The 16,169-nt window shown below is 39.1% G+C and overlaps 1 protein-coding gene across 1 annotated transcript; it reads left to right on the forward strand.

The window, feature by feature from the left end:
• Window positions 1–255: 255 nt before the first annotated feature.
• On the forward strand, window positions 256–6,425 carry LOC105934829 (serine protease 27). Its single transcript, XM_036146274.1, has 6 exons — window positions 256–376; window positions 2,086–2,103; window positions 3,836–3,998; window positions 4,338–4,594; window positions 4,694–4,869; window positions 5,879–6,425. The coding sequence occupies exons 1-6, from the start codon at window positions 319–321 to the stop codon at window positions 6,266–6,268; spliced, it is 1,062 nt and encodes a 353-aa protein (XP_036002167.1). The 5' UTR covers window positions 256–318; the 3' UTR covers window positions 6,269–6,425.
• Window positions 6,426–16,169: the final 9,744 nt, after the last annotated feature.

The raw sequence follows: 16,169 nt of genomic DNA on the forward strand, positions 1-16,169 counted from the left end.
AGAGAAAGCATTGGTGCATAAACAACCTTGTCTAATGTTAACTGAGTTCTTGACAGCATAACCTTACCGCCTTAAAACAGCAGGGTGAAGCTGTTTTATATTATGCATGTACAAGTTCAATGTGCAAGTCATTGCTGACTAAATAATCCAGACAGACAAGTTTGGGTTCATTGTTCTTTTGTTCTATCCAACTGGATTACTGACAAATAAATGGTAATGGGGAAAGTTTACGGGATATTGTGTTGCTCTGGGTGGAGCTGAGCACAAAAGAATCTAGTATTTAATGCTGCAGACAAGAGGGAAGAGGTATTGGTAAAGATGGCTTTCCAGCAGCTTACATACGGGATCATTGTGATGATCATTCTTGTTTGCAAAGGTGAGAGGAATGTTTGATCATTTATGTTGTTTTAAACACTGTTAAAAAGAGAGCCTATGCATACAGCGTGTAATCACTGAACAAGTCTTTTGTGTTGCAGATTAGCAATGGTATTTCAAATGAACATTGTTATTTTCTGCTTACATTTTTTTTTCCAGCTTCCAACATATTTGAAATGTTGTTCTTGGCTATACAGAAATATTTTTATTCTATTTTGTGGGTGTGTTTGTTTGTTTGTTTGTTTGTTTGTTTGTTTGTTTGTTTGTTTGCAGAATTTATTAAATGGCTTTTTGGCATTTGTGAAGCTATGTCAAAAATCATTCAGATTTGGATTTTAAATGTGAAAGGGAATACCCAGCTCAGGATCGATTTTGTCTAGGCTCCTTTTCGTAATCTGAACCATATTAACTTAAAATGCGCTATTCAAAGTAGCTCAGAAGACAAAAACAAACTAGTTTACTTTTGTGACCCAATACTTCTATACAGAATAGAAAGTCATATTTTCTTATGCTTTTTTTGACATAAGATTTATATTTTTGTTTCCCTTTTGCAACTGAATCCATATCAAAGCACTGATGGAGCACATGCTGTCCAGGTTGCCACGATTTGCACTTTTGCAGTATTCTGTGTTTTTCATTTTCATGAGTACACAAAGAATCCATCGGGCCCATGCAGATATTTGTAACCGCCTTAAGCATGTCTCACCCGCTTTGACAAGCAGTCAATTACAGGAAATAATCAACTCATAATCTGCTGTAGGATAGGGGTTTTAGACTCCAGCAGAAAGTCTGCTCAAAGCTAGCTTTGGTCAAAGGTCAGAATATGTTAGAAGTTAACGGGAATCAGAAGCTGAAATAAGATGTCATTTGAAGAATCCTAAAATGTAATACAATTAAATCATGTGCGATTTAAAAAATAATAATAATTGTTTGTATCCATTATTAATTAAAACACTTCACTCCCAGGAGAACTACACTGACATGTGATGATTCAGTACATCTGAAAGAAAGGGTTTGTTTACATGTACAACATGGAAAAGGATGAAATGAAAAGTACACAAAATGTGTTTTTCACATAGCAAAGGAGGGATGAAGGAAATGTTGAATGCAGGATTGGTGACACAACTCAGTCGAGCAAAATGGACAAACACTGCAAAAGCAGAAAGATGTGAAAACCCAGTGAATAAAAATTATGTTTGCTGAACTCTAACCTGAGCTTGATTGATTGCTCCCCCTAGTGAGATCTATCTGTTTAGTTACCCTTCTTTTCATTCTGGCAATAATGTTAGCTAATGCTGTTTGGGCGCAACCTGTGTTCATATAGCTGAGTGATAAGTAAGGTCAAATGTGGCCCTGTTAAGTAGAGTGGGTCCTTCAAAAAAAAAAAAAAAAAAAATTATATTTGGCAACTAATTACAATTGCATTTCTGAACTATTGGCTAATATCATTCATTTTTGCTTATTTTTGCATTTTTTCTATGTTTCTTTATGATTAGCTTGTTATATGAATGTGAAGTAAGTTGTCATCTTGTACTGATTGAAGTCAAGCTCTTAATATCAGCGATGTGTAAAAGATGGCAAGAATTTCCTTCCTACTGTGGCTGTAGGAGGACCATTAGATCTGATGGGGTGTTTGTCAGCTTTGTTACGTGTGATTGACTGATACTGCGAAATATTTCTTCTGACCTGTTTGTTTCATATTTGTTTCAGGATGTGACTCAGAACACGGTAAGCATCCAACACATCTAGTATTAGTAAGCAGCAGGAAAACACAAAACATATCTAAAATGGTCCTTATGTACTTTCGTACTTTTGTTACTTTACATGTCAAATGGTAAAAAAAAAAATATTACTTTTGAAATTATATAAATAAATATAATGTTTTTGGTGGTAAAATCTGGCATCCATTACATAGAGTAATTTAAAAGTGTTCAGACCCTGTTTAATGGGACGTTAGAACCACAAACATAAATGTATTTTTGCTGGCTTTTTATGTGGTTGTAGTATAAGTAGTGCAGAGTTGTGAAGAGGAAAAACAATTATGCATGGTTTTCAGTGTTTTTAAAAATAAGAATCTCAAAAGGTGGCATGCATTTTTATTAAGCCTTTAATACTCTGAACCATCTTTTTAATCAAAGCTGCCTGTCGTTTGTTTCTACCTGCTTTCAACGTCTAAAGCTATAACTAGACTTCACTGGGCCATCCAAAGACATAGATATGTTTTGATCTAAACTATTCCATTGTAGCTCTGACTGTATCTTTAGGGTTGGTTTTCCACTGAAAGGTTAACATCTACCTTGAACGGATTTTCTTCCAGGGTTTTAGGGCAACGTCTAAAAGTGGTTCTGCATATTAAACAGAAATCTATATGTTGGCATGTTTAAACCAAGAATGAGTGGAGCAATAAAAAGAAAAGAAGATGTATTGGGGTGATAGAAGAGAGTGTCAAACTTGCCACCCTTTATTTACCAATCCTGTGATTTCTGAAGCAAGTTACCTGCTGCTACCCATATCACAAGGATGAAATTACTTTATAATACTAAATTAAATAAAGCTGTCATTAAGTTCCTTCATGTTTAGGTTTTATGCTTCTTTAAACATTTTTGCTTTGGTTTCAGCTCAATTCAATTCAGAAAATCTTCATTGATCTCAAAGGAGAATTAAATAATAATTTGGGAGTCTTACAAATTTTTAACCATAGATCTAAGCTTAGACTACCATTAGAACAGGTAATTCTGCTTGATCTAAACACAAAACAAAAAGGTCAAAGATCAAAGTTGAGGATAAACATTATAATTAAGTCATCTTTAAATGAGGGTGAATACTATTTTGACATTGAAATATCCATTGGATCAGAGTTGGTGCTTTGGGGAATTTGGGCTTTAACAAAATACAGTTTATGTGATCAGAGCAATAAAAGGAGAGAATAAACAGATATAAGGGAATTTACAAATTGTAGCCAATGAAATAATACATATTCTATTTGGTGAATAACAGCTAAGCTACATTTACTTTTTAAATGTAGCTTTTAGACCAAATTTAATGATTGACAAGAACTAGTGCAGAATGTAATATACATATATCATATTTTTGTCCCTTCACAATTATAATGTACTTTGTGTTTCTCTATTACATAAAATTCCAATAAAATCCACTGAAGTTGGTGCTTGCAATATGACAAAAATATTTGCCAGCCACCATACATTGGTTTCAGTCTGCTATGTTAAAAAAACATGATAAAGGACGAAAACATTTGGTCTAAATATAATTTTAATTTTTTTCAATGTCTTTAATATTTCATGTACCATATTCTTTGGAAAAAAAAAGACATTTGGCCATGTGTTTCCTGGAGAAGAAAAATATATAATTTCAAACTGACTGACACACAATTCTGTTTAAATAGGAAGTGAAAACCTGCTGCATGATAACTCTTTGTTGCTGATTTTGTGAATGTTGTCAGCCTGTAAAAGGACTCCAATCAACAGCAGGATCTATGGAGGGCAAGATGCGTCTCCGGGGAGTTGGCCCTGGCATGTCACCTTTACTCATGACGGCTACGCCTTTTGTCAGGGATCTCTGATCACAGATGAGTTTGTGCTGACAGGTGCTCAATGCTCACAACAGTAAGAAGCTATGGTTTAATATTTTCTTGTGATGATGAACAAAATAGAATGTATTGTTTTGTGTTTTATTCATTTATCTCAATCAGGTGCACTTCAAATGTTTGTTTCTGGAAGAAGTTGAATTAACTTTGAAAGAATATGTAAAATTAATTTTATGAAAACTACTCCTTAGACTTCACCTAGTGCAGTAACAATGTCAGGTCAGCAACAAAGTCAATATTGCTAGGTCTCCACTTATTTAACATTGACTTGAAAGCAAGAAAGGCAGACATGGAGGATCTAATTATTGTGATACGCAGTGGCAGTCAAATTTAGACTCAATTCTCGTTCTTCTTTAAGATCTTACCTCAGTGGCGCGGTAGTGCACATGGGTGTCCAAAACAACCAGTCAGGATTTGGTGAAGTGACTCGGAGAATTGCTTACATCGCCTGCCATCAAGACTTTAGCTATAATTACTATGAGAACGACATCTGTCTTGTGAAGCTATCAGCTCCTGTCAACTTCACCAACTACATCCGACCAGTCTGTTTGGCCTCAGAAAACAGCACTTTCCATGATGGAACTCCCAGCTGGGTGACTGGTTTTCAATATAACCGTACGTATGATTGTTTTCGTCTTTTTAACAGTTTCATTTGCAATAACATTGTTGGATTCTTAAAAAAAAAAATCTAACATTTTAAACTTTTTTCTTTAGACAACTATTATTATAGTAACCCTCTGCAGGAGGTCAATGTGTCGGTAATTGGAAACAATGAATGCAGCTGCTACTACCAAAACTCCTACTACTACTACTACTACTACTACTACCGAGCAGTGAGAAATACCACGATGTGTGCTGGACAAGAAACTGGATCAGGCTCTTTATATTATGTAAATACCATTTTTTTTATATTTTTGAATGTCCGTCCGTCCGTCTTCTTCCGCTTATCCGGGGTCGGGTCGCGGGGGTAGCAGCTTCAGTAGGGAGGCCCAGACGTCCCTCTCCCCGGCCACTTGGGCCAGCTCCTCAGGGGGAATCCCAAGGCGTTCCCAGGCCAGCCGGGAGACATAGTCCCTCCAGCATGTCCTGGGTCTTCCCCTGGGCCTCCTCCCAGTGGGACGTGCCCGGAACACCTCACCAGGGAGGCGTCCAGGAGGCATCCTGACCAGATGCCCGAGCCACCTCAACTGGCTCCTCTCGACGTGGAGGAGCAGCGGCTCTACTCTGAGTCCTCCCTGGATGACTGAGCTCCTCACCCTATCTCTAAGGGAGAGCCCAGACACACTACGGAGAAAACTCATTTCAGCCGCTTGTATCCGGGATCTCGTTCTTTCAGTCACGACCCAAAGCTCGTGACCATAGATGAGGGTAGGAACGTAGATCGACCGGTAAATTGAGAGCTTCGCCTTTTGGCTCAGCTCTCTCTTCACCACAACGGATCGGTACAGCGCCCGCTTCGCAGCAGACGCTGCACCAATCCGCCTGTCGATCTCCCGCTCCATCTTCTCCTCATTCGTGAACAAGACCCCAAGATACTTGAAGTCCTCCACTAGGGGCAGGACACTCTCCCCAACCCGGAGAAGGCACTCTACCCTTTTCCGGTTCAAGACCATGGTCTCGGATTTGGAGGCACTGATTTTCATCCCGGCCGCTTCGCACTCGGCTGTGAACCGCTCCAGTGAGAGCTGTAGAATGTATATTTTTGAAATTCCTGGAGCGCACCTAACTCATTTTAGTATATCCTTAACTCATGTGCTGCAGTGAAATGTGTTCTGCATCACTTTGTTGACTGTGATAAAACAACAGTAACTGTGGTCATTGTATACAAGCTTGGGCTCTGGTGGACCAGTTTAAAAAAACACTAACTAACATCTACATTGTCCTAAATTTCATTCACAGGAAGACAATGGGGCTGCTCTAGTGAGTAAACAAGACGCCATCTGGGTCCAAAGTGGGATTGCGAGTTATGTCTATGGTTATTACCTGAGTCGACCTTCTATCTACACTCGTGTGTCCCAGTACGAGGAATGGATCAGGGACAGAGTTACTGGCATGGAAGCAGGCTTTGTCACCTTCACCTCCCCAGGCGAGGACAGTGACTTGAACTACACCTGTCCAACGCAGGCACCTACCACCCCCTATAGCTATTTCACAAGCTACCCTTACTACTTTACCACTGACGACAGCATATTTAGCAGTGGTGAAACTCTGATTCCCATCACTCACTTGGTTTCTCTCTCTGCTCTTGTTTTGCTTCTCCATCCTTTCGTTGGCGGGGCTAGAATCTAACTCAGGACTTCCACTCATGCTGTACTATTATTATAGTGAGCTGAGCCACACTGTACATCTGCTTTAGTCTTCTTACACAAATTAAGATTCTTACAAAGCTAATAAAGGGTGAAATAAGTTTCAGATTAAAAGACCAACCATATAACTGAAAAAGAAATGTATGTTTCCCATTTCTTCTTTATATTCTTTATATTCTTTTATGTCTTGTGTGGGTTATGATGTTTACCTAAATGAAAATGCAACTTAAATCAGAATCAGAATCATTTTTAATCGGCAAGTAGGTTGGCACTTACAAGGAATTTGACTTGGTGTTGATGGTGCAGACAGTAAAATAAGAATACAGTCAAATAAGAAGTAAAAGGATATACATATATATATATATATATAAATCTTGAGTAATTAACGGATAATGGCTATGTGATCTCTACAAACCAATCAAACTGTTTGATTCTTAAATATGAATGTTGATCAGTAATACACTTTAACATTTGATTACAATAATAAAAACTTGTTTCTACCACTCTGTTTTCCCTCCTTCCATTTTTCACACCAGCTGTATTCTTCAGATTCTTCAGCAGTAACTATTCGAGAGTAATTTGGTGTCTAGTTTGAAACCAACAACTATGAGGCCATAACAAAGGAGGTGGTAGTAGTTTATGAGTTTGGTAAGGGATATAAAGAGGTCTCAGGAGAATCTCAAGTCAGCCATTGCTCAGTAGAGAGTATAAACAACACCCAACATGCTCAGGTCTCCCTGTCAAAGCGGGTCCCCCCTGAAAGCATACTGTAGGCTGCTAAAATAAGTTTCCAAGCACTGTCTCCAAATGTTCTTTAGACAAATGAATCCAAGCCTGAGTATTTAGAAACCAGAACAGAGGGTGTATTTGGCACATAACCAGATACAACATTCCAGCAAAAGAACCTCAAGCCAACTGTGAAGCATGGAGGTAGACATATGAGGGTTTGAGGATCCTGTGTTGGAGCAGGATCAGACTAGCTCATTATGATTTCTGCTGTGCTATGAAGGTGCCTTAGACAAACATGAGATCTGTAAAAAATAAATAAAAAATAATAAATAAAAATAAACAGAAGCCAAAATGTGACAACTAGTCAAAACATAGAAGGTAATCTACCAAGGACTGACAGAGAAATTAAAAAATGAAGAGGGCTGGGCTGAGTCACAACCATAATCCTGATCTAACTGAGATGTCATGGCATCTACATCTAAGGTAATCCCTAAAACATCTTGCAGCTGAAAGTGTGGAGCGGAGAAAACTTTCATCAGACCTGCTTGACTACTTTCAAATCACTGGCAGAGGAGTCTTAAAATGCTTCCTGGTAAAACTGATAGGACCTGTTTTTACTAAGGTGTGCCAAGTAAAGATGGGAAGTCAAAGGTTGGACCATACCAGAGTCAGAGATAATAAACAGTTTTCAATACGGGAAACCACATTCATCTTTAGCCAAGTAAAGATGGGAAGTCAAAGGTTGGGCCATACCAGAGTCAGAGATAATAGACAGTTTTCAATACGGGAAACCACATCCATCTTTAGTCAACCAGATTAAAAATTGGCAAAGGACGTGGAAATAAAGTTCATGAAACAGTTGTTTTATTATATCAAGCTCCCAAACACAAAGTTTAAATCACTAGTTGCTTCTCTGAAATGATACTTTTCCCCTTCTTACTCCACCCTTGTAAAAAGGATGAACGGATTTCACGTCATTACAGCTAACATTGAGTGTCAGTAAAACAGTGAAAACTCCACACTGTACAGCAATACACTTTGTTTGATTCACGACAGTCTGCTTGTCACCTTCAGTTTACTCATCTCTACTTTTCTTCCTCTTCTTCGTGCAGAAGGAGTGTGAGTGAAGGAGCGCAAGAGAGAAAGTGTGAACTATATCTTTTTTTCTTATTTCTTTCAATCTTTTTCACTGGGTGTATGTAAATATTGTGTATATATACTGCTCAAAAAAATCAAGGGAACACTTCTGTGAAATCAAACTGTCTACTTAAGAGGCAACACTGATTGATAATCAGTTTCACTGCTGTTGTTCACATGGAATAGACACCAGGTGGAAACTAGAGGCATTTAGCAAGACCCCCCCCACCCCCCAATACAGGAGTGGTTCTGCAGGTGGTGACCACAGACCACTTCTCAGTTCCTCTGCTTTCTGCCTGATGTTTTGGTCACTTTGAATGCTGGTGGTGCTTTTACTCTAGTAGCAGCATGAGACGGAGTCTACAACCCACACAGTGGCTCAGGTAGTGCAGCTCATCCAGGATGGCACATCAATGTGAGCTGTGGCAAGAAGCTTTGCTGTGTCGGTCAGTGTAGTGTCCAGAGCATGGAGGTGCTACCAGGAGACAGGACTACATCAAGAGACACGGAGGAGTCCGTAGGAGGGCAACAACCCTGCAGCAGGACAGCTACCTCCACCTTTGTGCAAAGAGGAACAGGAGGAGCACTGCAGGAGCTCTGCAACATGACCTCCAGCAGGCCATAAATGTTCATGTGTCTGCTCAAACGATCAGAAACTGACACCATGACGGTGGTATGAGGGCCTGACCTCCACAGGTGGGATTATGCTTACAACCCAACACTTGCAGGATGTTTGGCATTTGCCAGAGAACACCAAGATTGGCAAATACACCACTGGCGCCCTGTGCTCTTCACAGATGAAAGCAGGTTCACACTGACAACAGATGGAATATTAATGTTGATTTAAAGGTGTTTTGTTTAAATTTAGGATTTGCCAATTTTAGCGACCAATCGCAATAGTAAAATCGAGCGTCCCTAACGTTAACGATTTAACTGAGCAAATCATACTTTAATATGTGATTTCCTCAAAAAATATTTTATGTATTGGGATTTGCATTGTGGATGGGTTGAAAACCATGCCAAATGTTGTTCTAAATTAGTTAAACTAATTTAACTCCATTCCATGTTCCATAAGGTTTCACTAGCCTACTAGAGGATTTATTGATTGAATATAGTGCTAACTCTGATAAACAGCATTACATAGTGATGTTCTCTGGGTGTTCATTTTATTTATGTACATACATTTTTGAACTTGAAGAGAAGTTGTCACTCCTTATTCTATATGTGTGCAGAGTTTGCTGTTAAAAGGTCGCCAGTGCTCAAATTCATCCCTTTCAACTGTAGTCCTGATATCAGCCCTAGAGCTGATATCCACCGGACAATACCTAACAGACAGAGAGTTATTTATTAAACATTAAATAACTTTTAAACAGTGTATAATTGAACAGCATGTGCTAAAGCCTTGGTATTTTTCAACTGTAAAGGTTTTCGACCAAGTTTAAAAACTGCACCCTTACTTCTGATAAGACCTAACACCATTTAAGTTGTACTTTCACTGCACATAAAGGATGCTCAGCCCAAACAGGTCCCCATTAGTAGCCATTCAAGCATTATTTGAACATACTTTAATTTGGCTATTGAACAGGGTTATTCATGTGACGTGGTATTTACTTTTTTAACATGTCTCAGACAATTACAGGCTTACAGCAGAGCTAACTCACATGTCTAAATACTACCTTGTTGTTAGTAGTGAGTTAAATGTGTGCAATGAACATGTCTGAGAAATGACTTTGTGTTGTTGTGCAATCAAGCCATGAGGAATAAAATGACACTAAAGTTTAAAGCTATGAAACCCCTCTTTTAAATACTAACGCTCTCTTTCGCGTGCTGTTCCTCAACAGCAGCATTGGAGAAACAGTCACCTGGGTCCAAATGGGTTTGGACACCCACGGACATTTGCAGTGCCAGCCAGGCTAAGTGAAGTCTATTTTTTATGAAACCAACATCAGAACTTAACAGCCCACTGCCCTGGAGACGGTCTGCTTGTAACCTTTCACAGCTGTTGCAGGAAAGCTGAGTCGAGACGCTGCAGAGCGGTCTCCTCTGCTGCAGCCGGGCCAAGCAGAGAGGAAAGCTGATCTGAAGTTGCTCGCTGCAACCTGCACAGGCCCTCAAAGAACACAGCCACGGCAGGAAAGGCCGTGTGGAAGTCCCCGTATTCGCTTTTGTGCCCAAAGTAATCTTCGTATCGCAAAAAGAATGCATTGTGAGACATCCACAACCACGTGCTGGTATTTTTTTTATGTTGATTGGTTTCACACACAGGCATCAAATCCAACAAGTTGGTCTGGATTTTTCTTAAAGCATGACTTAAGGGGTTCAGTGATGAGAACTGATTGTGACTCATGGCACAAAGAAAAAACACTGTGGGTGGAGATAAAGATCAAAAAGGTGCGCACGTCTAAAAAAAGAAAGGATATGTTTTCAAGAAACACTGTTTTTCTGTTAATTAAAACTATTATTATTACTATTATCATCATTATTATTGTTAATACTACTAGTATAATTATTGATCCATCCATCTATTCATTCTTAATATGATCTTTATACACTTCTGATCCTGCAGCACATACATACTTATCTGGGCTGCCACAGATCATCTGATATGTTCAAATACTTCTGTTGCACCAGGATGGCACAGAAGAGAGTTTATACAGAGATGTTCGCTTAGTTTATTTTGTTTTCCAAGTCAAGTCTCAAGTCTTTCCCCCCAGTTCAGAGTTAAGCTTCAAATCTCCATCTAGGTCACCCCTAACCCTGTAGATTAGGATTATGTTTGTCCTTGGTCCTAAATTACCACTTGAACATTTCAGAATTATCTTTCTATGTTTTATCATTTATTGACAGTTATGTTTTAATCATTTAGCATTTAATGTCCCATCAAAACTTTGATGAAGGCAGATTCATATTATTTAGAAAATGATTTAAATTTGACCTCCAACAAAAGTAATAGATTAAAACCTGTTAATGTTGAATTTCTCAATGAACCAGTGTTGTGTTTTTTTGTCTTTGTATTGACAGACATAACACCCATATATCACTTTCCTCATATTATTGATTAATAATTTTGGATGAATAAAACAAGATATGCTTTTAGTTGGATATTTTTAGCCAGGAGTGTTTTTATAATGTTACAGATAGCTCATCTGTGAGGGAATGTCGGAGATAGTTTGTTTATCTTGCGTTCCTCTGGCGAGACATTTATGGGATCGGTAATGTGAAGCTACAGCTAACGTAAAAAGATTGTTGCACAGACTGTGGCTGAGTAAATTTTAGAGCCTTCATGTCAACACAGGAAATACACAGAACAGCTGTGCATCAACACCAACAACAGACATTGTTTGTGCTCACAACAAGACTTAAGGTGTTGGAAAATCCATGTAATTTAATCAAACAAATCACATTTTACAATACGCTAACAAGTGTGGCAAGTTAACAAACTATGCCAACAGTGTCAAGCTTTTACATATTATGGAGATAGGCACCAGCACCACTCGCGACCCCATGAGGGATAAGCGAGTCAGAAAATGGATGGATGGATGTATTATGTTCAAATTAAAATGTTAAGTTCAGGTTTTAACTTTTGCCCATTTTTGATCGTGCTATGAGCAGCTTTTTGACAAGTCCTCTCCACCTCTCTGGATTCTCTTACCTAAACATCTGCTTTCGCTTGTGGAGTTTAGCTTGCGTGCATTTGATTTGAAAGGAAATCTTTATCCAGAAGAGAGTAGGTTATTTTCTCTTGTGTTGTTGACAAATGTGCGTTGTCATCTGCTATGCCCAGAACCAGTTTGTCAAATGTTTCTCATTCCTAGAATTAAAGGGACACCCAGTTACCTGTGGTAACCTTACAGGTTTATTCACATTCATGAGCTGCTGTAAAACCTTTAGGTGATAAAAAGATTAGAACGTTACTACTGCCACTTCAACATTGTGTGAAGTTCAAGGCTGCTTGTAGAGAATTGACAAATGATGCACCTCCAAGGATTTCTGTAGTTGTCAAAAAGAATTTATGTTGAACATCTATGTAAAAAAATAAATAAATAAATAAAAAAAAGTCAATAACTTGTGAACCCAACATATCTGGAAGTAAGCAATAAAAGTATCTACTATTGCTAACTGAGCCAATGTAACATATCATAGGGTAAATCTCATTGTGAATTAAATATTTTTGTCCTCGTGTTTAAAGCAGACCACACTGATTGTGAACCTGACTGGCCCGTCAGAAGATGAATCTTCTGGTGGCCAGACAGCTACCAGTTGACTATAGCCTGCACAGTTTAACTCCGTTTTACCTGTCTGTTTGGAAAAAAATCAGAGCTGAGAACCAGAGAGTGAGTTCTGGGACGAGCAGAGGCCTTTAGACTGGAGAAGTGTTGGTAGGGAGCAGAGAGGACAGGCTAAAGGGCGAGTGATGGACATGTGCTTAAGAAGGAGATGTCAGAGACAAAGGAAGCTGTTGCCAACCTCTTGGGAGGAGATTACATGCAGACAAGGTGTGAAGGACTGCCGTTAGACCTTTATTTACAAAGCACCTTCCACTGACAGTCTAAGCCTAATTGACAAGTCAAGTCAGAAAAACAAGGACATCTAGAAAGAAACTGTTCAGGCCATAAATCTTATGCTGATGATCCCCTTTTCATAATGTGTGTAATTTCAATCAGCTGTAACCCTAAACCCTAAACACCCTAACCCTAAACACAGCGGGATCGATTTATGATGTTTTTACACTGCCATTTATTCAGTCCTTCCTGTTTCCATTCAACCTTATCTGGTTTGACCCATTTAAAAAACGGGACGGGTCCAAATTGCAATGGATACCAAACTTTCCTCCATCCAGGACTTGTACAGATCCAGAATCAGGAAAGGAGACTGCTAACCTCTCTGTAGTCCCCACACAACCTGCACACAAACTGTACAGACTTTTACCTGTAGGTCGGCACTACAGAGGACTATTTATAGATAGATAGATAGATAGATAGATAGATAGATAGATAGATAGATAGATAGATAGATAGATAGATAGATAGATAGATAGATAGATAGATAGATAGATAGATAGATAGATAGATAGATAGATAGATAGATAGATAGATAGATAGATAGATAGATAGATATAGAAGGAAATAAATACTTGCTTGTTGACAAAATGACATTTAAGCTAAATGCTGGTATAGTTTGACGATGCTGGGGATTATTTTTTCAACTGAACTTATGGGAGACCCCTTAGGTTTGTCCCATCACTGACATAGGAGTATTTGCACACTTTATACTTCTGTTTAATGTTTTTCTAATGCGGTACCGCGCACGTGACGTCACCGTCTCAAGACCAACGCCCCTTTTGCCGCTTAGGTAGGGCATACAGGAGAGAAAGCACGGATAACCCAGCTATTACAAGCGATATGACCGACTTTGCAGCCGTTAAACTTTCCCAAGACGATGTCCCAGGCACACGGATTACTGGTCGCACTGTCGAAGAACATACCAACCTTCAGCTCAAACGATGGCTTGAGGTTCGAGGGCTTAAAAAGACTGGAAAACTGGCCGAGTTGATGAACGGTAAGCTTTGTTTTTTTTTCCTGCGCGGCGATCATGGCAGCGTCGGCCGTTTTTTTTTTTTTTTTTTTTTTTTTGCAATCACCGTCCAGGAATGGGTATATGTTTAATGTTTGTCTCATTTGAAATGTTTTTGAGTAAGCTATCCTGGTAGCAGGCTATCATGTTAGCGCCTGCTACCATGATAGCCTATATGCTGTCATGGTAGCAGGCGCTACTTTATTAACATGTCGGCCACCAAAATACTCTTACCTTGACTTGATGTCGCTGGAATTGGGTCAGGATGTTCTTCGGTTTTGCCCTTTCCTCCGACAAAATGCTTGCTACATATGTACTTGAATTTGGTAACTTTTTCCGGGTTGAACTGTTGTGTAGGCCGACCGCACCGGTGTACCCAGCGCACACGTTTCTCCTTGGCAGTCTTGAAGAAAACATCCTTCATATGCGGCCGATCAGCGTAACTCGAGTCGCTGTTGCACGTTCCATAGCAACAATGTTTATAAACCATGGTCTTAGATTTGGAAAAAGCAGTCGTTTACCGAGTAAAACCTAGGCTAACGCACGTCTCTTTTACAGCAAAACAGCGGCGGGTTTCCGGAGTTTGCCCCACTGCGTACCACGTGATGTGACGTCATCGTGACGTTGTGTTTCTAAAAATAGCTCGCGCGCGGTACCCCATTAATTCATGCAATCGCACAGTGTTTTACATAAACCTGTAAACTTACTGCTACCTGTCTTTTTGGCTTTAGCATTAATTGAACATTCAGTTTCTGCTAATGTCTATTTGCACATGTTTTAACTTCTCCTTGAATGTTTGTCTCATACATTCATGTGATTGCACAGTAATTCAAAATGATTTACAGCGTTCTGTAAAGTGACTGCTAGATGTCTTTTTTGACTTGAACTTTTAAATCTTATCACATGTTTTAGCTTCTCAAGAAGTGTTGCTGGTGTATAGAACTTGGACATTATATATTGATTTGTATCTGTGTGTTATTCTGAGTTGGTCTCTTATGGTCACATAATGACAATAAAGACTCTTGATTCTTTTTCAGTGGTCAGTAAGGGCTGGGCTTGTCACTTTACACGTGACAAAAATGTGCCCCTCGACAGGGTCTGATTTCCGACATAAATAATGTAACACCAATGTTGCACCAGCCAGTGAAATGAAACCTACATTTGGGGCATTTCATGCTGTTTCACATACAATTTTAACTTGTGTTTTCTTTTAAACTGAATTATTTTTTTAGTAACAAATTTTTTAACACAAATGTAGCTTTTTTGTGTGGCGTGGACCAGCCAGAGTCCCGACTTTTATCTGATAAAGTCTCTGGACACAGAGAGAGCAGAAGGTTGGAGTGATGGTGGTAAGGCATCCAACCTCAAAGTCTTCTCACTGCAAAAGATGAATCTAGGAAAATCTCAGCAGTAACATGCAAATGTTTTGCCGGCAATTGTGATGAGCGCTGGTGAAATGGCAATAAACGCTATACTATCAATTATTGAAAGGATATAAGTAATTTTGAAATTGTTTTTTTTTTTTTTAGCAAAAGTAAATAAGAACCAGATATTTTTTTTAGGATAGCCCTTCTACATAGTTTTTCATTTTGAAAGAGGTTTATTTTTTAACCAAACCTCTCGGTTGAAAGAAAACCATTTTAAATCTAAGCGTGCACTTCTCTATGAATAATTTGGGGCTAATCTGTTTTAGCAAGTCCTCGTAGATTTACAGCTTTAACAATGCTGTTTTCCATAATCGTCTGTTTGAAAACAAGTATTAACCTCTGATCAGGAAATTGGAGCTTCAGCTGCCGGTAAAACCTGAAAGCAATTTAGATAGTCTGATGGAGTTAATCACTATTATTATCATTTCCACAACAGTATGACAGACTTATTGTCAAATCTAACTCAGATGTATCAAATCCCACCTGTTGTGCATTCAAAGTGACGCACATACTGAGATCCCTGTATCTAGACTGGCATTAATAAATGTCACATAATCCTTGTGTTGATGAGATGTAACACTTATACTTTTAGCTGCTACCAGATACACCAGAAGCCGCTGATTGAAGTCTGTGGTTGTGTCTCATGAAGCGAGTGCTCAGAGTTTGTTACTATGTTCTGCAATTTATAAAGCATTCTTCCTTGTACAGTCATCTCCAAATGTTCAAGGGCAGTTCCCAGAACAAAGTCAGCTTGTTGAGCTTTTTCAAGGCACTGGCTCTGATTCTGCTTCCCCAACAGATGTCAGAGGAGATTGATCCGTACGACAGACTTACAGAGGAGATGCATCTTCTTGCTGCAAAATGCTGAAGGACCAACACTTCCTCACGAGGTACAGTGTGATCTGTCCCGTCTTGTATACAGTTTCATCTGCGGTCCAGTCTAGGCTGTCTGGGTGAACACTGAGGTGTTTATGCACCAACGTCTCCGCTTCTCCTTTGATGTAAATAGCGCTACAC

This window comes from Fundulus heteroclitus, chromosome 14 (genome assembly GCF_011125445.2).
Source record: "Fundulus heteroclitus isolate FHET01 chromosome 14, MU-UCD_Fhet_4.1, whole genome shotgun sequence".
In the NCBI taxonomy this organism is placed as follows: Eukaryota; Metazoa; Chordata; class Actinopteri; order Cyprinodontiformes; family Fundulidae; genus Fundulus; species Fundulus heteroclitus.